The sequence below is a fragment of the Mustelus asterias genome, unplaced genomic scaffold (assembly GCF_964213995.1).
Source record: "Mustelus asterias unplaced genomic scaffold, sMusAst1.hap1.1 HAP1_SCAFFOLD_307, whole genome shotgun sequence".
Taxonomy (NCBI): domain Eukaryota; kingdom Metazoa; phylum Chordata; class Chondrichthyes; order Carcharhiniformes; family Triakidae; genus Mustelus; species Mustelus asterias.
The window spans coordinates 259,977-287,837 of record NW_027590271.1 but is presented as its reverse complement, the minus strand read 5'-3'; the positions used below and the strand labels follow the sequence as shown (position 1 = coordinate 287,837).

At 47.3% G+C, this 27,861-nt stretch overlaps 1 protein-coding gene across 1 annotated transcript in view; it reads left to right on the top strand.

The window, feature by feature from the left end:
• LOC144486247 (tau-tubulin kinase 1-like) overlaps positions 1-27,861 on the top strand; it is a 354,268-nt gene that overhangs the window by 222,583 nt on the left and 103,824 nt on the right. The window contains exon 15 of the mRNA XM_078204315.1: positions 1,791-3,271. Within this exon, the coding sequence (XP_078060441.1) occupies positions 1,791-3,271 (1,481 nt within the window). The remainder of the gene's footprint in view (positions 1-1,790; positions 3,272-27,861) is intronic.

Sequence of the window (27,861 nt, the reverse complement as noted above, 5' to 3'; positions counted from 1 at the left end):
GCACGACCTCCCTCTTACAAAACCATGCTGTCTGTCACTAATGAGATTGTTCCGTTCTAAATGCACATACATCCTGTCTCTAAGAATCCTCTCCAACAACTTCCCTACCACGGACGTCAAGCTCACCGGCCTATAATTTCCTGGGTTATCCCTGCTACCCTTCTTAAACAACGGGACCACATTCGCTATCCTCCAATCCTCAGGGACCTCACCCGTGTCCAAAGAAGCGACAAAGATTTCCGTCAGAGGCCCAGCAATTTCATCTCTCGTCTCCCTGAGCAGTCGAGGATAGATGCCATCAGGCCCTGGGGCTTTGTCAGTTTTAATGTTCCCTAAAAAACCTAAGACTTCCTCTCTTGTAATGGAGATTTTCTCTAACGGGTCAACACCTCCCTCCGAGACACTCCTGGTTAACACGCCCCTCTCCTTCGCGAATACCGATGCAAAGTATTCATTTAGGATCTCCCCTATTCCCTTGGGTTCTAAGCATAATTCCCCTCCTTTGTCCCTGAGAGGTCCGATTTTCTCCCTGACAACTCTTTTGTTCCTAACGTATGAATAGAATGCCTTAGGATTCTCCTTAATCCTGCCTGCCAAGAACATCTCGTGACCTCTTTTTGCCCTTCTAACTCCCCGTTTGAGTTCTTTCCTACTTTCTCTCTATTCCTCCAGAGCTCCATCTGTTTTCAGTTGCCTGGACTTAACGTACGCCTCCCTTTTCATTTTAATCAGATTGGTTATCCACGGCTCTCGAATCCTACCTTTCCTATCTTTCCTTTTTACAGGCACATGCCTATCCTGCAGCCTTATCAATAGTTCCTTAAAAGACTCCCACATGCCAGATGCGGACTTACCCCTCGAACATCCTCTCCCAATCAACATCCACCAATTCCTGACTAACCCGGGTATAGTTAGCCGGACATACCTATCAAGGACACCCAGTATTTGTTCCTTGAAAAAGTTCCACTTTTCATTAGTTCCTTTCCCTGACAGTTTATGTTCCCAACTTATGCCCCCTAATTCTTGCCTCATGGCATCATAATTACCTCTCCCCCAATTGTAAACCTTGCCCTGCCGTACGGCCCTATCCCTCTCCATTGCAATTACAAAAGACACCGAATTGTGGTTTCTCTGCCTTCCTCTTTTCCCCTCACTGCCTTTAGTTTCTGTCCCCACTTTACTTCCCTCTGACTTCCTGCATCGGTTCCCATCCCCCTGCACTTATACCACCCTGAATATACCAGTCTATACTGTGCTGTGTAGTTTCCTGAGTGGGCCATTCTTTCATAAAATGTGTTCATGAATATGAGACTCTCCATGAGCACCTTAGGGTGTGAGAACTGGGCACCTAAATACCAACTTTTCCAGTGAGTACAAGGGACGTAGATAGGGTGGATAGGAAGAAACCTTTCTCCTTAGTAGAGGGGTCAGTAACCAGGGGCAGGAGATTGAGGGGATTTGAGGAAAAGGTTTTTCACCCAGAGGGTGGGGGGAATCTGGAACTCGCTGCCTGGAAGGGGGATAGAGGCGGAACCCTCACAACATTTAAGAAGCATTAAGATGAGCACTGGGAATGCCACAGCATCCAGGGCTATGGAGGAACTGCTGGAAAATGGGATTAGAATAGATAGGTGCTCGATGGCCAGCACAGACATGATGGGCCGAATGGCCTCTTTCTGTTCTGTAAAACTCTATGACTGACATATTCAGCCTGGAAATGAAGGGGTGGAGTAACCTCTCTGTGAAGAGTGCAGGATATTTCACAAATAACATTGTTTTTTTGATTTCAGGTATTGCGATGTAAAGCAGATGAATTGGATGCTGTCCCAGCGGTCATGGTAGGAGAGCTCCCTTGCCCTTTGCGTTTGAGACCCCTGCCCGTTGGCCGGGCTATCCCTGCCAGGGACACTGACGGAGAGAGAGATGTCCAGCTCCGCCCGAGGCGTGTTGACTTCTCCAATGTGGTGTTAACAGCAACATTCGAACTGGAGTCAGAGAAACTGAACAGAGATGTGGAGGAGGAAAGCGAGGGGACAAAGAAGTGGAAGGAGGGAGGAAGGGAAGGTGAAAAGAAGCAGAGCGAGGGAGAGATGGAGCAGAGTGAGGCTAGCAGCGAGGAGAGTGAGAAGAGCTCAGAATGCAGTCAGGAAGCTGCTCCCTCTACACTCCTGGCTGATGAACAGAGGGAGGAACGTGGCCGAGCTTTGGGGGCAGATGGTGAACAGGAGCTGGAGGAAGGCTCCAAAACACTGGTGCTGTTCTCACCAGGAGACATCCACAAATCGCCCACCACAGCAGACCTGGCCCCCGATGCAGATTTGGGGACATTGGCTGCTGTGACCCCTCAGAGTGAGAGGCCTCAGGCTCTGGGCAGCCAGCTGGACGTCTCTGAGCCAGGAACCCTCTCCTCCATCATCAAGTCAGAAGCCAAGCCACCCTGCCCTGTTGTTGCCACGGTGACCTCCTGCCCCTTCACCAAGGTTGAACGAACCTTCCTGCACATTGCAGAGAAGACACATCTCAACGTCATGTCTTCCACAGGGCAGCTCCTGCCTCAGGATCATTACGAGTTCTTCCAGCCTCACGAGCCTGGGATCTGCTCCACATCACAGGGGCAGGCTGGCACTGCTCCATCTCTGCCCCAAGCCAAGACTCAAGCTGGAGGGGCTAGAGCCCAGAATGGTGTGGCAATTGAAGAGGAGAGGACAGTGAAGCCAGAACCTGTAGGCCTTGTGAGGACCAGCCACTTTCCTGAGCAAGTGCCCAGCCAGGGAAGGGAGGGGGAAAGCAGCCAATCAGTGACTGGAAATGTCCATCCCAGGACGGCAGCCAACTCCCAGTGGAAGAGTCGAATTCCAGTGTTGATGTCAGAGGAGGATACAGGATCGGAGCATTCGGCAGGGCTCTCCTTCAAGGACAGACTCGTCCACAGGAGGAAGTCCAGGCATTTGGATTTAGCTCGCTTCCTAATGGACAAGAAGCAGAATCGGATGATCCACCTGTCCTCACTGACCTCTTCCTCTGCATCCTCAGGAGAGGAGGGCCGACCAGGATCAGGGAGTTCACCAGCCACAGCCTCTGAAGAGGACAGCAATTCCGATAGTTCCCTCAACAGAGCAGGAAAGGGAAGCGAGGCCCACTCACCCTCCAACAGGCAGCAGCGGGCACCGGACAACAGGAGCAAGATCCCACGTCCTATTACCCCGACAAAGGCATCATCAGCGCACAGTTCACCAAACTCCAGCCCACTGAAACCTCCAGCTGCTCAAAGGTAAGCAGCTAGACCCAGCAGCAGTGTTGTGGCAGCCCCGTGGCCAGCAGGAGGCCAATTCGGCCCTTCAGTTCTGTTTGACCAAAAGTCACATCATGGCAGATCTGCATCTTAACTGCCATCTACCCACCTGGGATCCTTAATCCTGAAACTTCGAATCCAACACTAATCTATCTTCTCAGCCTCAGTCCCCCAGGGACACCAGGGGAAGGGCCCAGTCCCCCAGGGACACCAGGGGAAGAGCCCAGTCCCCCAGGGATACCAGGGGAAGAGCCCAGTTCCCCAGGGACACCAGGGGAAGGGCCCAGTCTCCCAGGGACACCAGGGGAAGAGCCCAGTCCCCCAGGGACACCAGGGGAAGAGCCCAGTCCCCCAGGGACACCAGGGGAAGAGCCCAGTCCCCCAGGGACACCAGGGGAAGGGCCCAGTCTCCCAGGGACACCAGGGGAAGGGTCCAGTCTCCCAGGGACACCAGGGGAAGGGTCCAGTCTCCCAGGGACACCAGGGGAAGGGCCCAGTCCCCCAGGGACACCAGGGGAAGGGCCCAGTTCCCCAGGGACACCAGGGGAAGGGCCCAGTCTCCCAGGGACACCAGGGGAAGGGCCCAGTCTCTCAGGGACACCAGGGGAAGGGCCCAGTCTCCCAGGGACACCAGGGGAAGGGCCCAGTCTCCCAGGGACACCAGGGGAAGGGCCCAGTCTCCCAGGGACACCAGAGGAAGGGTCCAGTCTCCCAGGGACACCAGGGGAAGGGTCCAGTCTCCCAGGGACACCAGGGGAAGGGTCCAGTCTCCCAGGGACACCAGGGGAAGGGTCCAGTCTCCCAGGGACACCAGGGGAAGGGCCCAGTCCCCCAGGGACACCAGGGGAAGGGCCCAGTCTCCCAGGGACACCAGGGGAAGGGCCCAGTCTACCAGGGACACCAGGGGAAGGGCCCAGTCTCCAGGGACACCAGGGGAAGGGCCCAGTCTCCCAGGGACACCAGGGGAAGGGCCCAGTCTCCCAGGGACACCAGGGGAAGGGCCCAGTCTCCCAGGGACACCAGGGGAAGGGCCCAGTCTCCCAGGGACACCAGGGGAAGGGTCCAGTCTCCCAGGGACACCAGGGGAAGGGTCCAGTCTCCCAGGGACACCAGGGGAAGGGTCCAGTCTCCCAGGGACACCAGGGGAAGGGTCCAGTCTCCCAGGGACACCAGGGGAAGGGCCCAGTCCCCCAGGGACACCAGGGGAAGGGCCCAGTCTCCCAGGGACACCAGGGGAAGGGCCCAGTCTCCCAGGGACACCAGGGGAAGGGTCCAGTCTCCCAGGGACACCAGGGGAAGGGCCCAGTCTCCCAGGGACACCAGGGGAAGGGCCCAGTCTCCCAGGGACACCAGGGGAAGGGCCCAGTTCCCCAGGGACACCAGGGGAAGGGCCCAGTCTCCCAGGGACACCAGGGAAAGGGCCCAGTCTCCCAGGGACACCAGGGGAAGAGCCCAGTTCCCCAGGGACACCAGGGGAAGGGCCCAGTCTCCCAGGGACACCAGGGGAAGGGCCCAGTCTCCCAGGGACACCAGGGGAAGGGCCCAGTCTCCCAGGGACACCAGGGGAAGGGTCCAGTCTCCCAGGGACACCAGGGGAAGGGCCCAGTCTCCCAGGGACACCAGGGGAAGGGCCCAGTTCCCCAGGGACACCAGGGGAAGGGCCCAGTCTCCCAGGGACACCAGGGGAAGGGCCCAGTCTCCCAGGGACACCAGGGGAAGAGCCCAGTTCCCCAGGGACACCAGGGGAAGAGTCCAGTCTCCCAGGGACACCAGGGGAAGAGTCCAGTCTCCCAGGGACACCAGGGGATGGGCCCAGTCTCCCAGGGACACCAGGGGAAGGGTCCAGTCTCCCAGGGACACCAGGGGAAGGGCCCAGTCCCCCAGGGACACCAGGGGAAGAGCCCAGTTCCCCAGGGACACCAGGGGAAGGGTCCAGTTCCCCAGGGACACCAGGGGATGGGCCCAGTCTCTCAGGACAAAGAACAAAGAACAGTACAGCACAGGAACAGGCCTTTCGACCCTCCAAGCCTGTGCCAATCATGATGCCTGAACTAAACTAAAAAACCTTCTGCCCTTACTCAGTCTGTACTCCTCTATTCCCTCCCTATTTATGGACCCATCCAGATGCCTCTTAAACGTCGCGAATGTGCCTGCTTCCACCACCCCCTCTGGCAGCGCGTTCCAGCACTCACCACTTTCGGCGCAAAAAACGTCCCCCGCACATCTCCCTTGAACTTCCCCCCCTCTCACCTTGAACCTGTGCCCCCTTGTAACTGACACTTCCACCCTGGGGAAAAGCCTCTGACTCTCCACCCTGTCTGTGCCTCTCATCATTCTGTAGCCCCTCTATCAGGTCTCCCCTCAGCCTCCGTCTTCCCATTGAAAACAATCCTAGTTTATTCAACCTTTCCTCATAGTCAACACCCTCGAGACCAGGCAACATCCTGGTGAACCTTCCTTGCGCTCTCTCCAAAGCTTCCACATCCTTCTGGTAGTGTGGTGACCAGAACTGCTCGCAATACTCCGAATGCGGCCTAACCAAATTTTTTTTTATTCATTCAAAGAACAAAGAAAATTACAGCACAGGAACAGGCCCATCGGCCCTCCAAGCCTGCACCGCCCATGCTGCCCGACTGAGCTAAAACCCCCTACCCTTCCGGGGACCATATCCCTCTATTCCCATCCTATTCATGTACTTGTCAAAACGTCCCTTAAAAGTCACTACCGTATCCGCTTCCACTACCTCCCCCGGCAGCGAGTTCCAGGCACCCACCACCCTCTGTGTAAAAACTCTGCCTCGTACATCTCCTTTAAACCTTGCCCCTCGCACCTTAAACCTGTGCCCCCTAGTAATTGACTCTTCCACCCTGGGAAAAAGCTTCTGACTATCCACTCTGTCCATGCCTCTCATAATCTTGTAGACTTCTATCAGGTCTCCCCTCAACCTCCGTCGCTCCAGTGAGAACAAACAAAGTTTCTCCAACCTCTCCTCATAGCTAATACCCTCTGTAAGGGGAAGTTTTTGCTTCCTACCAGCATAAAAGACAAGCAGACATGACTACAGTACAAAAGGCAACACAAGTTTTATTCCCTGTCCAAAATAACAAACCACAGGCCTGGGGGAAGACAGCTGCTCGCCAACTGCTTCCCCCGGCCATTGTGCACTTCACAATTGATAGGGTTTTGAACTTTGCGCCAAGCGAATGGTAATGGGCTCATCCAAAGTGGTTGCTGACAGCATGAATGGGACCCACGTGGGTTATTGTAACACTAAGCAGTGACACAATAGCGAAGTATTGAAAAGCCATTATAGATAGGTGGGGTTGATCTGTGGCTAATGGTGAAGTGATCCTATTTCCCCTGGGCTGATCTCTTTCTGGAGGGTTCCCTTTGTGATTTGAACTTCTTGCATAATCTAATCAGTTGAGCTATTGTCTATGTTTCCCTGCCTGGAGTCTAAAGTGATTAAGACTGTCTGTAGTGATTGGAGGGTGCAAGGAGCCTCTCCATGAGTCATCGCATTGCTGTGAGCTGCTGACAATATTTCCCATCATTCATTACCGGGCAACATAAATTCGATATAAACGCTTAAAAATGTCCATGATATTAAGCATGAAAGTCGTCCCCTTCAGCCCCTCCCCTTGCTCCTGGGCGCCGTCCTTGCGCCCCAGTGAGCACCCCATCTTGATTGAAGAGTTCGATGATTTCTTAGTGGACATTCCGGAGTGTTTAAAAGATGTTCAGTAGTTCGTCAAAGAGTCTTTGCTTTCCTTCAGTTGACAGACCTGGCGTGATCCGTGCTCCTCCGAGCTCCAATGATGGGTGTCAGCTGGGGGTATCTCCATGGCGGTCTTTAAATAAATGTTCTCGCTGCCTGGGCAGTGTGGTCGCGGAGCTGCAGTGGAGAAGGGGTGTCGGTCCGATATGCGGCGACAGCAGTTAGCCTGGGCACAAAACCTTTACAAATTGCACTTATACAGACTGTCAGCACACAGCAAGCAATGACTGCCAATTAGAACCATGGCTCCCTGTATTAAAAATGTCCCCCATGAGCCCCCCATCAGCCAATCCATCCAGCTGCTGTTGGGGATCTCATGTAGTTTTGTCACTTCGTTGTGAATGTGTTCCACTAGATTGGTGAGGTTCTCTGAGGTGTCAGGGATGTATGTACAGCATTCTGTTCCTATTAAGGCACAGGTACCTCCCTTACTCGCAAGGAGATAATCTAAGGCTCGGCGGTTCTGTAGGGCTACTGTCCTAAGGGCTATCAGCTCGCTGTTTACCTCTGCCACAGCCTCCGCAGTAGCATCAGCCACTTCTTCCAGAATGCGAGCTTCTTTCTGTACTCGTGCTGTGAGTTCGCCCATCTGTAATCCTAGCCCTCCCAGGGAAGGAAAAAGGAATCCCAGGTACGGAAAGACCCTCCTCCCCTGCCTACCCCCCTTCCACCGGGGATGGTCCTTTAGGGTGGGGATGTGGTGTATGGAGGGAATAGCGTAGCCTAGATAGCATGTCCCTGTCCCTGTCCAATCATGGGGTAACCAAGGGTGTGCCCTGGGACCGCAGACAAAGTAAGTTCCATTATAAGCAGCAGGGCTGTTTAAAATTCCTGGCTGCAGAAGGAGCTGCCCCGTGCTGTTTGCTGCACACTGGACTCTCAGGGAACTATCGGGTGCTGCTGGAGTAATGTCGAAGGCCTGGTTCCAGTCGCTCTTCCCTACTCTGAGGGCCCTGTCTGTCCCTGTTTTAGATATGATGTGGAGATGCCGGCGTTGGACTGGGGTAAACACAGTAAGAAGTCTCACAACACCAGGTTAAAGTCCAACAGGTTTATTTGGTAGCAAAAGCCAATAACTTTCGGAACGCTGCCCCTTCGTCAGGTGGGTGGGAGTTCTGATCACAAACAGGGCACAAAGACACAAACTCAATTTACATGAATAATGATTGGAATGTGAGTCTTTAAGCTAATCAAGTCTTAAAGGTACAGACAATGTGAGGGGAGAGAGCATTAAGCACAGGTTAAAGAGATGTGTATTGTCTCCAGACAGCACAGTTAGTGAGATTTTGCACATCCAAGCAGGTTGTGGGGGTTACAGATAGTGTGACATGAACCCAAGATCCAGGTTGAGGCCGTCCTCATGTGTGCGGAACTTGGCTATCAGTCTCTGCTCAGCGACTCTGCGCTGTCGTGTGTCGTGAAGGCCGCCTTGGAGAACGCTTACCCGGAGATCCCACCATCAGACTCACCATGGACTACTCTCCGGACTCGGTTGCATTCTTGGACACACGCATTTCTCCCCTTGCCTCCCACAGTAACCTAGGATAGATCCCATCTAGCCCTGAGGACATGCACTGGTGGGTACCAGTCCGTCACTCTGATTCTCACTGTATCTGTCACTCTGATTCTCTCTGTATCCTGTCACTCTGATTCTCTCTCTGTACCCTGTCACTCTGATTCTCTCTGTATCTGTCACTCTGATTCTCACTGTATCTGTCACTCTGATTCTCACTGTATCTGTCACTCTGATTCTCTCTGTATCCTGTCACTCTGATTCTCTCTCTGTACCCTGTCACTCTGATTCTCTCTGTATCTGTCACTCTGATTCTCTCTCTCTGTATCCTGTCACTCTGATTCTCTCTCTGTATCCTGTCACTCTGATTCTCTCTGTATCCTGTCACCCTGATTCTCACTGTATCTGTCACTCTGATTCTCTCTCTGTATCCTGTCACTCTGATTCTCTCTCTGTATTCTGTCACTCTGTTTCTCTCTGTATCCTGTCACTCTGATTCTCTCTGTATCCTGTCACTCTGATTCTCTCTGTATCCTGTCACTCTGATTCTCTCTGTATCCTGTCACTCTGATTCTCTCTGTATCCTGTCACTCTGATTCTCTCTCTGTATCCTGTCACTCTGATTCTCTCTGTACCCTGTCACTCTGATTCTCTCTGTATCCTGTCACTCTGATTCTCTCTCTGTATCCTGTCACTCTGATTCTCTCTGTATCCTGTCACCCTGATTCTCACTGTATCTGTCACTCTGATTCTCTCTCTGTATCCTGTCACTCTGATTCTCTCTCTGTATTCTGTCACTCTGTTTCTCTCTGTATCCTGTCACTCTGATTCTCTCTGTATCCTGTCACTCTGATTCTCTCTGTATCCTGTCACTCTGATTCTCTCTGTATCCTGTCACTCTGATTCTCTCTGTATCCTGTCACTCTGATTCTCTCTCTGTATCCTGTCACTCTGATTCTCTCTGTACCCTGTCACTCTGATTCTCTCTGTATCCTGTCACTCTGATTCTCTCTGTATCCTGTCACTCTGATTCTCTCTGTATCCTGTCACTCTGATTCTCTCTGTATCCTGTCACTCTGATTCTCTCTGTATCCTGTCACTCTGATTCTCTCTGTATCCTGTCACTCTGATTCTCTCTCTGTACCCTGTCACTCTGATTCTCTCTGTACCCTGTCACTCTGATTCTCTCTGTATCCTGTCACTCTGATTCTCTCTGTATCCTGTCACTCTGATTCTCTCTGTATCCTGTCACTCTGATTCTCTCTGTATCCTGTCACTCTGATTCTCTCTGTATCCTGTCACTCTGATTCTCTCTCTGTATCCTGTCACTCTGATTCTCTCTGTACCCTGTCACTCTGATTCTCTCTGTATCCTGCAACTCTAATTCTCTCTGTATCCTGTTACTCTGATTCTCTCTGTATCCTGTCACTCTGATTCTCTCTGTATCCTGTCACTCTGATTCTCTCTGTATCCTGTCACTCTGATTCTCTCTGTATCCTGTCACTCTGATTCTCTCTGTATCCTGTAACTCTAATTCTCTCTGTATCCTGTAACTCTAATTCTCTCTGTATCCTGTCACTCTGATTCTCTCTGTATCCTGTCACTCTGATTCTCTCTGTATCCTGTCACTCTGATTCTCTCTGTATCCTGTCACTCTGATTCTCTCTGTACCCTGTCACTCTGATTCTCTCTGTATCCTGTAACTCTAATTCTCTCTGTATCCTGTAACTCTAATTCTCTCTGTATCCTGTCACTCTGATTCTCTCTGTATCCTGTCACTCTGATTCTCACTGTATCTGTCACTCTGATTCTCTCTCTGTACCCTGTCACTCTGATTCTCTCTGTATCCTGTCACTCTGATTCTCTCTCTGTATCCTGTCACTCTGATTCTCTCTGTATCCTGTCACTCTGATTCTCTCTCTGTATCCTGTCACTCTGATTCTCTCTGTATCCTGTCACTCTGATTCTCTCTGTATCCTGTCACTCTGATTCTCTCTCTGTATCCTGTCACTCTGATTCTCTCTGTATCCTGTCACTCTGATTCTCTCTCTGTATCCTGTCACTCTGATTCTCTCTCTGTATCCTGTCACTCTGATTCTCTCTATATCCTGTCACTCTGATTCTCCCTGTATCCTGTCACTCTGATTCTCTCTCTGTATCCTGTCACTCTGATTCTCTCTGTATCCTGTCACTCTGATTCTCACTGTATCTGTCACTCTGATTCTCTCTCTGTACCCTGTCACTCTGATTCTCTCTGTACCCTGTCACTCTGATTCTCTCTCTGTATCCTGTCACTCTGATTCTCTCTGTATCCTGTCACTCTGATTCTCTCTCTGTATCCTGTCACTCTGATTCTCTCTCTGTATCCTGTCACTCTGATTCTCTCTGTATCCTGTCACTCTGATTCTCTCTCTGTATCCTGTCACTCTGATTCTCTCTCTGTTTCGTGTCACTCTAATTCTCTCTGTATCCTGTCACTCTGATTCACTCTCTGTATCCTGTCACTCTGATTCTCACTGTATCTGTCACTCTGATTCTCTCTCTGTACCCTGTCACTCTGATTCTCTCTGTATCCTGTCACTCTGATTCTCTCTCTCTATCCTGTCACTCTGATTCTCTCTGTATCCTGTCACTCTGATTCTCTCTCTGTATCCTGTCACTCTGATTCTCTCTGTATCCTGTCACTCTCATTCTCACTGTATCTGTCACTCTGATTCTCTCTCTGTACCCTGTCACTCTGATTCTCTCTGTATCCTGTCACTCTGATTCTCTCTCTGTATCCTGTCACTCTGATTCTCTCTGTATCCTGTCACTCTGATTCTCTCTCTGTATCCTGTCACTCTGATTCTCTCTGTATCCTGTCACTCTGATTCTCTCTGTATCCTGTCACTCTGATTCTCTCTCTATATCCTGTCACTCTGATTCTCTCTGTATCCTGTCACTCTGTTTCTCTCTGTATCCTGTCACTCTGATTCTCTCTGTATCCTGTCACTCTGTTTCTCTCTGTATCCTGTCACTCTGTTTCTCTCTGTATCCTGTCACTCTGATTCTCTCTGTATCCTGTCACTCTGATTCTCTGTCTCTGTATCCTGTCACTCTGATTCTCTCTGTATCCTGTCACTCTGTTTCTCTCTGTATCCTGTCACTCTGATTCTCTCTCTGTATCCTGTCACTCTGATTCTCTCTCTATCCTGTCACTTTCATTCTCCCTCTCGATCCTGTCACTCTGATTCTCTCTGTATCCTGTCACTCTGATTCTCTCTGTATCCTGTCACTCTGATTCTCTGTATCCTGTCACTCTGATTCTCTGTCTCTGTATCCTGTCACTCTGATTCTCTCTGTATCCTGTCACTCTGATTCTCTGTCTCTGTATCCTGTCACTCTGATTCTCTCTCTCTGTATCCTGACACTCTGATTCTCTCTCTCTGTATCCTGTCACTCTGATTCTCTCTGTATCCTGTCACTCTGATTCTCTGTCTCTGTATCCTGTCACTCTGATTCTCTGTCTCTGTATCCTGTCACTCTGATTCTCTGTCTCTGTATCCTGTCACTCTGATTCTCTGTCTCTGTATCCTGTCACTCTGATTCTCTCTCTCTGTATCCTGTCACTCTGATTCTCTGTCTCTGTATCCTGTCACTCTGATTCTCTGTCTCTGTATCCTGACACTCTGATTCTCTCTCTGTACCCTGTCACTCTGATTCTCTCTGTTTCCTTTCACTCTGATTCTCTCTCTGTATCCTGTCACTCTGATTCTCTCTGTATCCTGTCACTCTGATTCTCTCTGTATCCTGTCACTCTGATTCTCTCTCTCTGCATCCTGTCACTCTGATTTACTCTCTGTATCCTGTCACTCTGATTCTCTCTGTATCCTGTCACTCTGATTCTCTGTATCCTGTCACTCTGATTCTCTGTATCCTGTCACTCTGATTCTCTCTGTATCCTGTCAATCTGGTTCTTTCAGTATCCTGTCAGTCTGATTCTCTCTCTGTATCCTGTCACTCTGATCCTCTCTGCATCCTGTCACTCTGATTCTCTTATTCTCTCTGTATCCTGTCACTCTGATTCTCTCTGTATCCTGTCACTCTGATTCTCTCTGTATCCTGTCACTCTGATTCTCTCTGTATCCTGTCACTCTGATTCACTCTGTATCCTGTCACTCTGATTCTCTGTATTCTGTCACTTTGAGTCTCACTGTATCATGTCACTCTGATTCGCTCCATGTATCCTGTCACTCTGATTGTTGCTGTATACTGTCACTCTGATTCTCTGCATCCTGTCACTCTGATTCTCTCTGTATCCTGTCACTCTGATTCTCTCTGTATCCTGTCACTTTCATTCTCCCTCTCGATCCTGTCACTCTGATTCACTCTGTACCCTGTCACTCTGATTCTCTCTCTCTGTATCCTTTCACTCTGATTCTCTCTGTATCTTGTCTCTCTGAGTCTCTCTGTTTCCTGTCACTCTGATTCTGTATCCTGTCGCTCTGATTCTCTCTCTCTCTCTGTATCCTGTCACTCTGTTTCTCTCTGAATCCTGTCTCTCTGAGTCTCTCTGTTTCCTGTTAGTCTTATTCTCTCTGTATCCTGTCACTCTGATTCTATATCTGTATCCATTCGCTCTGATTCTCTCTGTATCTGTCACTCTGATTCTCTCTGTATATGTCACTCTGTTTCTCTCTCTGTATCCTGTCACTCTGATTCTCACTGTATCTGTCACTCTGATTCTCTCTCTGTATCCTGTCACTCTGATTCTCTCTGTATCCTGTCACTCTGATTCTCTCTCTGTATCCTGTCACTCTGATTCTCTCTGTATCCTGTCACTCTGATTCTCACTGTATCTGTCACTCTGATTCTCTCTCTGTACCCTGTCACTCTGATTCTCTCTGTATCCTGTCACTCTGATTCTCTCTCTGTATCCTGTCACTCTGATTCTCTCTGTATACTGTCACTCTGATTCTCTCTGTATCCTGTCACTCTGATTCTCTCTCTGTATCCTGTCACTCTGATTCTCTCTCTATCCTGTCACTTTCATTCTCCCTCTCGATCCTGTCACTCTGATTCTCTCTGTATCCTGTCACTCTGATTCTCTCTGTATCCTGTCACTCTGATTCTCTGTATCCTGTCACTCTGATTCTCTGTCTCTGTATCCTGTCACTCTGATTCTCTCTGTATCCTGTCACTCTGATTCTCTGTCTCTGTATCCTGTCACTCTGATTCTCTCTCTCTGTATCCTGACACTCTGATTCTCTCTCTCTGTATCCTGTCACTCTGATTCTCTCTGTATCCTGTCACTCTGATTCTCTGTCTCTGTATCCTGTCACTCTGATTCTCTGTCTCTGTATCCTGTCACTCTGATTCTCTGTCTCTGTATCCTGTCACTCTGATTCTCTGTCTCTGTATCCTGTCACTCTGATTCTCTCTCTCTGTATCCTGTCACTCTGATTCTCTGTCTCTGTATCCTGTCACTCTGATTCTCTGTCTCTGTATCCTGACACTCTGATTCTCTCTCTGTACCCTGTCACTCTGATTCTCTCTGTTTCCTTTCACTCTGATTCTCTCTCTGTATCCTGTCACTCTGATTCTCTCTGTATCCTGTCACTCTGATTCTCTCTGTATCCTGTCACTCTGATTCTCTCTCTCTGCATCCTGTCACTCTGATTTACTCTCTGTATCCTGTCACTCTGATTCTCTCTGTATCCTGTCACTCTGATTTTCTCTGTATCCTGCCACTCTGATTCTCTATCCTGTCACTCTGATTCTCTCTGTATCCTGTCATTCTGATTCTCTGTATTCTGTCACTTTGAGTCTCACTGTATCATGTCACTCTAATTCGCTCCATGTATCCTGTCACTCTGATTCTTGTGTGTATCCTGTCACTCTGATTCTCTGTATCCTGTCACTCTGATTCTCTGTATCCTGTCACTCTGATTCTCTCTGTATCCTGTCAATCTGGTTCTTTCAGTATCCTGTCAGTCTGATTCTCTCTCTGTATCCTGTCACTCTGATCCTCTCTGCATCCTGTCACTCTGATTCTCTTATTCTCTCTGTATCCTGTCACTCTGATTCTCTCTGTATCCTGTCACTCTGATTCTCTCTGTATCCTGTCACTCTGATTCTCTCTGTATCCTGTCACTCTGATTCACTCTGTATCCTGTCACTCTGATTCTCTGTATTCTGTCACTTTGAGTCTCACTGTATCATGTCACTCTGATTCGCTCCATGTATCCTGTCACTCTGATTGTTGCTGTATACTGTCACTCTGATTCTCTGCATCCTGTCACTCTGATTCTCTCTGTATCCTGTCACTCTGATTCTCTCTGTATCCTGTCACTCTGATTCTCTCTCTGTATCCTGTCACTCTGATTCTCTCTGTATCCTGTCACTCTGATTCTCTCTCTGTATCCTGTCACTCTGATTCTCTCTGTATCCTGTCACTCTGATTCTCTCTGTATCCTGTCACTCTGATTCTCTCTCTGTATCCTGTCACTCTGATTCTCTCTGTATCCTGTCACTCTGATTCTCTCTCTGTATCCTGTCACTCTGATTCTCTCTGTATCCTGTCACTCTGATTCTCTCTCTGTATCCTGTCACTCTGATTCTCTCTGTATCCTGTCACTCTGATTCTCTCTCTGTATCCTGTCACTCTGATTCTCTCTGTATCCTGTCACTCTGATTCTCTCTGTATCCTGTCACTCTGATTCTCTCTCTGTATCCTGTCACTCTGATTCTCTCTGTATCCTGTCACTCTGTTTCTCTCTGTATCCTGTCACTCTGATTCTCTCTGTATCCTGTCACTCTGTTTCTCTCTGTATCCTGTCACTCTGTTTCTCTCTGTATCCTGTCACTCTGATTCTCTCTGTATCCTGTCACTCTGATTCTCTGTCTCTGTATCCTGTCACTCTGATTCTCTCTGTATCCTGTCACTCTGTTTCTCTCTGTATCCTGTCACTCTGATTCTCTCTCTGTATCCTGTCACTCTGATTCTCTCTCTATCCTGTCACTTTCATTCTCCCTCTCGATCCTGTCACTCTGATTCTCTCTGTATCCTGTCACTCTGATTCTCTCTGTATCCTGTCACTCTGATTCTCTGTATCCTGTCACTCTGATTCTCTGTCTCTGTATCCTGTCACTCTGATTCTCTCTGTATCCTGTCACTCTGATTCTCTGTCTCTGTATCCTGTCACTCTGATTCTCTCTCTCTGTATCCTGACACTCTGATTCTCTCTCTCTGTATCCTGTCACTCTGATTCTCTCTGTATCCTGTCACTCTGATTCTCTGTCTCTGTATCCTGTCACTCTGATTCTCTGTCTCTGTATCCTGTCACTCTGATTCTCTCTCTCTGTATCCTGACACTCTGATTCTCTGTCTCTGTATCCTGTCACTCTGATTCTCTCTCTCTGTATCCTGTCACTCTGATTCTCTGTCTCTGTATCCTGTCACTCTGATTCTCTGTCTCTGTATCCTGACACTCTGATTCTCTCTCTGTACCCTGTCACTCTGATTCTCTCTGTTTCCTTTCACTCTGATTCTCTCTCTGTATCCTGTCACTCTGATTCTCTCTGTATCCTGTCACTCTGATTCTCTCTGTATCCTGTCACTCTGATTCTCTCTCTCTGCATCCTGTCACTCTGATTTACTCTCTGTATCCTGTCACTCTGATTCTCTCTGTATCCTGTCACTCTGATTTTCTCTGTATCCTGTCACTCTGATTCTCTATCCTGTCACTCTGATTCTCTCTGTATCCTGTCATTCTGATTCTCTGTATTCTGTCACTTTGAGTCTCACTGTATCATGTCACTCTAATTCGCTCCATGTATCCTGTCACTCTGATTCTTGTGTGTATCCTGTCACTCTGATCCTCTCTGCATCCTGTCACTCTGATTCTCTTATTCTCTCTGTATCCTGTCACTCTGATTCTCTCTGTATCCTGTCACTCTGATTCTCTCTGTATCCTGTCACTCTGATTCTCTCTGTATCCTGTCACTCTGATTCACTCTGTATCCTGTCACTCTGATTCTCTGTATTCTGTCACTTTGAGTCTCACTGTATCATGTCACTCTGATTCGCTCCATGTATCCTGTCACTCTGATTGTTGCTGTATACTGTCACTCTGATTCTCTGCATCCTGTCACTCTGATTCTCTCTGTATCCTGTCACTCTGATTCTCTCTGTATCCTGTCACTTTCATTCTCCCTCTCGATCCTGTCACTCTGATTCACTCTGTACCCTGTCACTCTGATTCTCTCTCTCTGTATCCTGTCACTCTGATTCTCTCTGTATCCTGTCTCTCTGAGTCTCTCTGTTTCCTGTCACTCTGATTCTGTATCCTGTCGCTCTGATTCTCTCTCTCTCTCTGTATCCTGTCACTCTGTTTCTCTCTGAATCCTGTCTCTCTGAGTCTCTCTGTTTCCTGTTAGTCTTATTCTCTCTGTATCCTGTCACTCTGATTCTATATCTGTATCCATTCGCTCTGATTCTCTCTGTATCTGTCACTCTGATTCTCTCTGTATATGTCACTCTGTTTCTCTCTCTGTATCCTGTCACTCTGATTCTCACTGTATCTGTCACTCTGATTCTCTCTCTGTATCCTGTCACTCTGATTCTCTCTGTATCCTGTCACTCTGATTCTCTCTCTGTATCCTGTCACTCTGATTCTCTCTGTATCCTGTCACTCTGATTCTCACTGTATCTGTCACTCTGATTCTCTCTCTGTACCCTGTCACTCTGATTCTCTCTGTATCCTGTCACTCTGATTCTCTCTCTGTATCCTGTCACTCTGATTCTCTCTGTATCCTGTCACTCTGATTCTCTCTGTATCCTGTCACTCTGATTCTCTCTCTGTACCCTGTCACTCTGATTCTCTCTGTATCCTGTCACTCTGATTCTCTCTGTATCCTGACACTCTGATTCTCTCTCTGTATCCTGTCACTCTGATTCTCTCTGTATCCTGTCACTCTGATTCTCTCTCTGTATCCTGTCACTCTGATTCTCTCTGTATCCTGTCACTCTGATTCTCTCTGTATCCTGTCACTCTGATTCTCTCTCTGTATCCTGTCACTCTGATTCTCTCTGTATCCTGTCACTCTGATTCTCTCTCTGTATCCTGTCACTCTGATTCTCTCTGTATCCTGTCACTCTGATTCTCTCTGTATCCTGTCACTCTGATTCTCACTGTATCTGTCACTCTGATTCTCTCTCTGTATCCTGTCACTCTGATTCTCTCTGTATCCTGTCACTCTGATTCTCTCTCTGTATCCTGTCACTCTGATTCTCTCTGTATCCTGTCACTCTGATTCTCTCTCTGTATCCTGTCACTCTGATTCTCTCTGTATCCTGTCACTCTGATTCTCTCTGTATCCTGTCACTCTGATTCTCTCTGTGTATCCTGTCACTCTGATTCTCTCTGTATCCTGTCACTCTGTTTCTCTCTGTATCCTGTCACTCTGATTCTCTCTGTATCCTGTCACTCTGTTTCTCTCTGTATCCTGTCACTCTGATTCTCTCTGCATCCTGTCACTCTGATTCTCTCTGTATCTTGTCACTCTGATTCTCTGTCTCTGTATCCTGTCACTCTGATTCTCTCTGTATCCTGTCACTCTGTTTCTCTCTGTATCCTGTCACTCTGATTCTCTCTCTGTATCGTGTCACTCTGATTCTCTCTCTATCCTGTCACTTTCATTCTCCCTCTCGATCCTGTCACTCTGATTCTCTCTGTATCCTGTCACTCTGATTCTCTCCGTATCCTGTCACTCTGATTCTCTCTGTATCCTGTCACTCTGATTCTCTGTCTCTGTATCCTGTCACTCTGATTCTCTCTGTATCCTGTCACTCTGATTCTCTGTCTCTGTATCCTGTCACTCTGATTCTCTCTCTCTGTATCCTGACACTCTGATTCTCTCTCTCTGTATCCTGTCACTCTGATTCTCTCTGTATCCTGTCACTCTGATTCTCTGTCTCTGTATCCTGTCACTCTGATTCTCTGTCTCTGTATCCTGTCACTCTGATTCTCTCTCTCTGTATCCTGACACTCTGATTCTCTGTATCCTGTCACTGTGATTCTCTCTCTCTGTATCCTGTCACTCTGATTCTCTGTATCCTGTCACTCTGATTCTCTCTCTCTGTATCCTGACACTCTGATTCTCTCTGTATCCTGTCACTTTCATTCTCCCTCTCGATCCTGTCACTCTGATTATCTCTGTACCCTGTCACTCTGATTCTCTCTCTCTGTATCCTGTCACTCTGATTCTCTCTGTATCCTGTCTCTCTGAGTCTCTCTGTTTCCTGTTAGTCTGATTCTCTCTGTATCCTGTCATTCTGTTTCTCTCTGTATCCTGTCACTCTGATTCTGTCTCTCTGTATCCTGTCACTCTGATTCTCTCTGTATCCTGTCACTTTCATTCTCCCTCTCGATCCTGTCACTCTGATTATCTCTGTACCCTGTCACTCTGATTATCTCTCTCTGTATCCTGTCACTCTGATTCTCTCTGTATCCTGTCTCTCTGAGTCTCTCTGTTTCCTGTTAGTCTGATTCTCTCTGTATCCTGTCACTCTGATTCTGTATCCTGTCGCTCTGATTCTCTCTCTCTCTGTATCCTGTCACTCTGTTTCTCTCTGAATCCTGTCTCTCTGAGTCTCTCTGTTTCCTGTTAGTCTGATTCTCTCTGTATCCTGTCACTCTGATTCGAAATCTGTATCCATTCGCTCTGATTCTCTCTGTATCTGTCACTCTGATTCTCTCTGTATATGTCACTCTGTTTCTCTCTGTATCGTGTCACTCTGATTCTCTCTGTATCTGTCACTCTGATTCACTCTCTGTATCCTGTCACTCTGATTCTCACTGTATCTGTCACTCTGATTCTCTCTCTGTACCCTGTCACTCTGATTCTCTCTGTATCCTGTCACTCTGATTCTCTCTCCGTATCCTGTCACTCTGATTCTCTCTGTATCCTGTCACTCTGATTCTCTCTCTGTATCCTGTCACTCTGATTCTCTCTGTATCCTGTCACTCTGATTCTCACTGTATCTGTCACTCTGATTCTCTCTCTGTACCCTGTCACTCTGATTCTCTCTGTATCCTGTCACTCTGATTCTCTCTCTCTATCCTGTCACTCTGATTCTCTCTGTATCCTGTCACTCTGATTCTCTCTCTGTACCCTGTCACTCTGATTCTCTCTGTATCCTGTCACTCTGATTCTCTCTGTATCCTGTCACTCTGATTCTCTCTCAGTATCCTGTCACTCTGATTCTCTCTGTATCCTGTCACTCTGATTCTCTCTCTGTATCCTGTCACTCTGATTCTCTCTGTATCCTGTCACTCTGATTCTCTCTGTATCCTGTCACTCTGATTCTCTCTCTGTATCCTGTCACTCTGATTCTCTCTGTATCCTGTCACTCTGATTCTCTCTCTGTATCCTGTCACCCTGATTCTCTCTGTATCCTGTCACTCTGATTCTCACTGTATCTGTCACTCTGATTCTCTCTCTGTACCCTGTCACTCTGATTCTCTCTGTATCCTGTCACTCTGATTCTCTCTCTGTAACCTGTCACTCTGATTCTCTCTGTATCCTGACACTCTGATTCTCTCCCTGCATCCTGTCACTCTGATTCTCTCTGTATCCTGTCACTCTGATTCTCTCTGTATCCTGTCACTCTGATTCTCTGTCTCTGTATCCTGTCACTCTGATTCTCTCTGTATCCTGTCACTCTGTTTCTCTCCGTATCCTGTCACTCTGATTCTCTCTGTATCCTGTCACTCTGTTTCTCTCTGTATCCTGTCACTCTGTTTCTCTCTGTATCCTGTCACTCTGATTCTCTCTGTATCCTGTCACTCTGATTCTCTGTCTCTGTATCCTGTCACTCTGATTCTCTCTGTATCCTGTCACTCTGTTTCTCTCTGTATCCTGTCACTCTGATTCTCTCTCTGTATCCTGTCACTCTGATTCTCTCTCTATCCTGTCACTTTCATTCTCCCTCTCGATCCTGTCACTCTGATTCTCTCTGTATCCTGTCACTCTGATTCTCTCTGTATCCTGTCACTCTGATTCTCTCTGTATCCTGTCACTCTGATTCTCTGTCTCTGTATCCTGTCACTCTGATTCTCTGTCTCTGTATCCTGTCACTCTGATTCTCTCTGTATCCTGTCACTCTGATTCTCTGTCTCTGTATCCTGTCACTCTGATTCTCTCTCTCTGTATCCTGACACTCTGATTCTCTCTCTCTGTATCCTGTCACTCTGATTCTCTCTGTACCCTGTCACTCTGATTCTCTCTGTATCCTGTCACTCTGATTCTCTCTCTGTATCCTGTCACTCTGATTCTCTCTCTGTACCCTGTCACTCTGATTCTCTCTGTATCCTGTCACTCTGATTCTCTCTGTATCCTGTCACTCTGATTCTCTCTGTATCCTGTCACTCTGATTCTCTCTCTGTATCCTGTCACTCTGATTCTCTCTGTACCCTGTCACTCTGATTCTCTCTGTATCCTGTCACTCTGATTCTCTCTGTATCCTGTCACTCTGATTCTCTCTGTATCCTGTCACTCTGATTCTCTCTCTGTACCCTGTCACTCTGATTCTCTCTGTACCCTGTCACTCTGATTCTCTCTGTATCCTGTCACTCTGATTCTCTCTGTATCCTGTCACTCTGATTCTCTCTGTATCCTGTCACTCTGATTCTCTCTGTATCCTGTCACTCTGATTCTCTCTGTATCCTGTCACTCTGATTCTCTCTCTGTATCCTGTCACTCTGATTCTCTCTGTACCCTGTCACTCTGATTCTCTCTGTATCCTGTAACTCTAATTCTCTCTGTATCCTGTCACTCTGATTCTCTCTGTATCCTGTCACTCTGATTCTCTCTGTATCCTGTCACTCTGATTCTCTCTGTATCCTGTCACTCTGATTCTCTCTGTATCCTGTCACTCTGATTCTCTCTGTATCCTGTAACTCTAATTCTCTCTGTATCCTGTAACTCTAATTCTCTCTGTATCCTGTCACTCTGATTCTCTCTGTATCCTGTCACTCTGATTCTCTCTGTATCCTGTCACTCTGATTCTCTCTGTATCCTGTCACTCTGATTCTCTCTGTACCCTGTCACTCTGATTCTCTCTGTATCCTGTAACTCTAATTCTCTCTGTATCCTGTAACTCTAATTCTCTCTGTATCCTGTCACTCTGATTCTCTCTGTATCCTGTCACTCTGATTCTCACTGTATCTGTCACTCTGATTCTCTCTCTGTACCCTGTCACTCTGATTCTCTCTGTATCCTGTCACTCTGATTCTCTCTCTGTATCCTGTCACTCTGATTCTCTCTGTATCCTGTCACTCTGATTCTCTCTCTGTATCCTGTCACTCTGATTCTCTCTGTATCCTGTCACTCTGATTCTCTCTGTATCCTGTCACTCTGATTCTCTCTCTGTATCCTGTCACTCTGATTCTCTCTGTATCCTGTCACTCTGATTCTCTCTCTGTATCCTGTCACTCTGATTCTCTCTCTGTATCCTGTCACTCTGATTCTCTCTATATCCTGTCACTCTGATTCTCCCTGTATCCTGTCACTCTGATTCTCTCTCTGTATCCTGTCACTCTGATTCTCTCTGTATCCTGTCACTCTGATTCTCACTGTATCTGTCACTCTGATTCTCTCTCTGTACCCTGTCACTCTGATTCTCTCTGTACCCTGTCACTCTGATTCTCTCTCTGTATCCTGTCACTCTGATTCTCTCTGTATCCTGTCACTCTGATTCTCTCTCTGTATCCTGTCACTCTGATTCTCTCTCTGTATCCTGTCACTCTGATTCTCTCTGTATCCTGTCACTCTGATTCTCTCTCTGTATCCTGTCACTCTGATTCTCTCTCTGTTTCGTGTTACTCAAATTCTCTCTGTATCCTGTCACTCTGATTCACTCTCTGTATCCTGTCACTCTGATTCTCACTGTATCTGTCACTCTGATTCTCTCTCTGTACCCTGTCACTCTGATTCTCTCTGTATCCTGTCACTCTGATTCTCTCTCTCTATCCTGTCACTCTGATTCTCTCTGTATCCTGTCACTCTGATTCTCTCTCTGTATCCTGTCACTCTGATTCTCTCTGTATCCTGTCACTCTCATTCTCACTGTATCTGTCACTCTGATTCTCTCTCTGTACCCTGTCACTCTGATTCTCTCTGTATCCTGTCACTCTGATTCTCTCTCTGTATCCTGTCACTCTGATTCTCTCTGTATCCTGTCACTCTGATTCTCTCTCTGTATCCTGTCACTCTGATTCTCTCTGTATCCTGTCACTCTGATTCTCTCTGTATCCTGTCACTCTGATTCTCTCTCTGTATCCTGTCACTCTGATTCTCTCTGTATCCTGTCACTCTGTTTCTCTCTGTATCCTGTCACTCTGATTCTCTCTGTATCCTGTCACTCTGTTTCTCTCTGTATCCTGTCACTCTGTTTCTCTCTGTATCCTGTCACTCTGATTCTATCTGTATCCTGTCACTCTGATTCTCTGTCTCTGTATCCTGTCACTCTGATTCTCTCTGTATCCTGTCACTCTGTTTCTCTCTGTATCCTGTCACTCTGATTCTCTCTCTGTATCCTGTCACTCTGATTCTCTCTCTATCCTGTCACTTTCATTCTCCCTCTCGATCCTGTCACTCTGATTCTCTCTGTATCCTGTCACTCTGATTCTCTCTGTATCCTGTCACTCTGATTCTCTGTATCCTGTCACTCTGATTCTCTGTCTCTGTATCCTGTCACTCTGATTCTCTCTGTATCCTGTCACTCTGATTCTCTGTCTCTGTATCCTGTCACTCTGATTCTCTCTCTCTGTATCCTGACACTCTGATTCTCTCTCTCTGTATCCTGTCACTCTGATTCTCTCTGTATCCTGTCACTCTGATTCTCTGTCTCTGTATCCTGTCACTCTGATTCTCTGTCTCTGTATCCTGTCACTCTGATTCTCTCTCTCTGTATCCTGACACTCTGATTCTCTGTCTCTGTATCCTGTCACTCTGATTCTCTCTCTCTGTATCCTGTCACTCTGATTCTCTGTCTCTGTATCCTGTCACTCTGATTCTCTGTCTCTGTATCCTGACACTCTGATTCTCTCTCTGTACCCTGTCACTCTGATTCTCTCTGTTTCCTTTCACTCTGATTCTCTCTCTGTATCCTGTCACTCTGATTCTCTCTGTATCCTGTCACTCTGATTCTCTCTGTATCCTGTCACTCTGATTCTCTCTCTCTGTATCCTGCCACTCTGATTCTCTATCCTGTCACTCTGATTCTCTCTGTATCCTGTCATTCTGATTCTCTGTATTCTGTCACTTTGAGTCTCACTGTATCATGTCACTCTAATTCGCTCCATGTATCCTGTCACTCTGATTCTTGTGTGTATCCTGTCACTCTGATTCTCTGTATCCTGTCACTCTGATTCTCTGTATCCTGTCACTCTGATTCTCTCTGTATCCTGTCAATCTGGTTCTTTCAGTATCCTGTCAGTCTGATTCTCTCTCTGTATCCTGTCACTCTGATCCTCTCTGCATCCTGTCACTCTGATTCTCTTATTCTCTCTGTATCCTGTCACTCTGATTCTCTCTGTATCCTGTCACTCTGATTCTCTCTGTATCCTGTCACTCTGATTCTCTCTGTATCCTGTCACTCTGATTCACTCTGTATCCTGTCACTCTGATTCTCTGTATTCTGTCACTTTGAGTCTCACTGTATCATGTCACTCTGATTCGCTCCATGTATCCTGTCACTCTGATTGTTGCTGTATACTGTCACTCTGATTCTCTGCATCCTGTCACTCTGATTCTCTCTGTATCCTGTCACTCTGATTCTCTCTGTATCCTGTCACTTTCATTCTCCCTCTCGATCCTGTCACTCTGATTCACTCTGTACCCTGTCACTCTGATTCTCTCTCTCTGTATCTTTTCACTCTGATTCTCTCTGTATCTTGTCTCTCTGAGTCTCTCTGTTTCCTGTCACTCTGATTCTGTATCCTGTCGCTCTGATTCTCTCTCTCTCTCTGTATCCTGTCACTCTGTTTCTCTCTGAATCCTGTCTCTCTGAGTCTCTCTGTTTCCTGTTAGTCTTATTCTCTCTGTATCCTGTCACTCTGATTCTATATCTGTATCCATTCGCTCTGATTCTCTCTGTATCTGTCACTCTGATTCTCTCTGTATATGTCACTCTGTTTCTCTCTCTGTATCCTGTCACTCTGATTCTCACTGTATCTGTCACTCTGATTCTCTCTCTGTATCCTGTCACTCTGATTCTCTCTGTATCCTGTCACTCTGATTCTCTCTCTGTATCCTGTCACTCTGATTCTCTCTGTATCCTGTCACTCTGATTCTCACTGTATCTGTCACTCTGATTCTCTCTCTGTACCCTGTCACTCTGATTCTCTCTGTATCCTGTCACTCTGATTCTCTCTCTGTATCCTGTCACTCTGATTCTCTCTGTATCCTGTCACTCTGATTCTCTCTGTATCCTGTCACTCTGATTCTCTCTCTGTACCCTGTCACTCTGATTCTCTCTGTATCCTGTCACTCTGATTCTCTCTGTATCCTGTCACTCTGATTCTCTCTCTGTATCCTGTCACTCTGATTCTCTCTGTATCCTGTCACTCTGATTCTCTCTCTGTATCCTGTCACTCTGATTCTCTCTGTATCCTGTCACTCTGATTCTCTCTGTATCCTGTCACTCTGATTCTCTCTCTGTATCCTGTCACTCTGATTCTCTCTGTATCCTGTCACTCTGATTCTCTCTCTGTATCCTGTCACTCTGATTCTCTCTGTATCCTGTCACTCTGATTCTCTCTCTGTATCCTGTCACTCTGATTCTCTCTGTATCCTGTCACTCTGATTCTCTCTCTGTATCCTGTCACTCTGATTCTCTCTGTATCCTGTCACTCTGATTCTCTCTGTATCCTGTCACTCTGATTCTCTCTCTGTATCCTGTCACTCTGATTCTCTCTGTATCCTGTCACTCTGTTTCTCTCTGTATCCTGTCACTCTGATTCTCTCTGTATCCTGTCACTCTGTTTCTCTCTGTATCCTGTCACTCTGTTTCTCTCTGTATCCTGTCACTCTGATTCTCTCTGTATCCTGTCACTCTGATTCTCTGTCTCTGTATCCTGTCACTCTGATTCTCTCTGTATCCTGTCACTCTGTTTCTCTCTGTATCCTGTCACTCTGATTCTCTCTCTGTATCCTGTCACTCTGATTCTCTCTCTATCCTGTCACTTTCATTCTCCCTCTCGATCCTGTCACTCTGATTCTCTCTGTATCCTGTCACTCTGATTCTCTCTGTATCCTGTCACTCTGATTCTCTGTATCCTGTCACTCTGATTCTCTGTCTCTGTATCCTGTCACTCTGATTCTCTCTGTATCCTGTCACTCTGATTCTCTGTCTCTGTATCCTGTCACTCTGATTCTCTCTCTCTGTATCCTGACACTCTGATTCTCTCTCTCTGTATCCTGTCACTCTGATTCTCTCTGTATCCTGTCACTCTGATTCTCTGTCTCTGTATCCTGTCACTCTGATTCTCTGTCTCTGTATCCTGTCACTCTGATTCTCTCTCTCTGTATCCTGACACTCTGATTCTCTGTCTCTGTATCCTGTCACTCTGATTCTCTCTCTCTGTATCCTGTCACTCTGATTCTCTGTCTCTGTATCCTGTCACTCTGATTCTCTGTCTCTGTATCCTGACACTCTGATTCTCTCTCTGTACCCTGTCACTCTGATTCTCTCTGTTTCCTTTCACTCTGATTCTCTCTCTGTATCCTGTCACTCTGATTCTCTCTGTATCCTGTCACTCTGATTCTCTCTGTATCCTGTCACTCTGATTCTCTCTCTCTGCATCCTGTCACTCTGATTTACTCTCTGTATCCTGTCACTCTGATTCTCTCTGTATCCTGTCACTCTGATTTTCTCTGTATCCTGTCACTCTGATTCTCTATCCTGTCACTCTGATTCTCTCTGTATCCTGTCATTCTGATTCTCTGTATTCTGTCACTTTGAGTCTCACTGTATCATGTCACTCTAATTCGCTCCATGTATCCTGTCACTCTGATTCTTGTGTGTATCCTGTCACTCTGATTCTCTGTATCCTGTCACTCTGATTCTCTCTGTATCCTGTCAATCTGGTTCTTTCAGTATCCTGTCAGTCTGATTCTCTCTCTGTATCCTGTCACTCTGATCCTCTCTGCATCCTGTCACTCTGATTCTCTTATTCTCTCTGTATCCTGTCACTCTGATTCTCTCTGTATCCTGTCACTCTGATTCTCTCTGTATCCTGTCACTCTGATTCTCTCTGTATCCTGTCACTCTGATTCACTCTGTATCCTGTCACTCTGATTCTCTGTATTCTGTCACTTTGAGTCTCACTGTATCATGTCACTCTGATTCGCTCCATGTATCCTGTCACTCTGATTGTTGCTGTATACTGTCACTCTGATTCTCTGCATCCTGTCACTCTGATTCTCTCTGTATCCTGTCACTCTGATTCTCTCTGTATCCTGTCACTTTCATTCTCCCTCTCGATCCTGTCACTCTGATTCACTCTGTACCCTGTCACTCTGATTCTCTCTCTCTGTATCCTGTCACTCTGATTCTCTCTGTATCCTGTCACTCTGAGTCTCTCTGTTTCCTGTCACTCTGATTCTGTATCCTGTCGCTCTGATTCTCTCTCTCTCTCTGTATCCTGTCACTCTGTTTCTCTCTGAATCCTGTCTCTCTGAGTCTCTCTGTTTCCTGTTAGTCTTATTCTCTCTGTATCCTGTCACTCTGATTCTATATCTGTATCCATTCGCTCTGATTCTCTCTGTATCTGTCACTCTGATTCTCTCTGTATATGTCACTCTGTTTCTCTCTCTGTATCCTGTCACTCTGATTCTCACTGTATCTGTCACTCTGATTCTCTCTCTGTATCCTGTCACTCTGATTCTCTCTGTATCCTGTCACTCTGATTCTCTCTCTGTATCCTGTCACTCTGATTCTCTCTGTATCCTGTCACTCTGATTCTCACTGTATCTGTCACTCTGATTCTCTCTCTGTACCCTGTCACTCTGATTCTCTCTGTATCCTGTCACTCTGATTCTCTCTCTGTATCCTGTCACTCTGATTCTCTCTGTATCCTGTCACTCTGATTCTCTCTGTATCCTGTCACTCTGATTCTCTCTCTGTACCCTGTCACTCTGATTCTCTCTGTATCCTGTCACTCTGATTCTCTCTGTATCCTGACACTCTGATTCTCTCTCTGTATCCTGTCACTCTGATTCTCTCTGTATCCT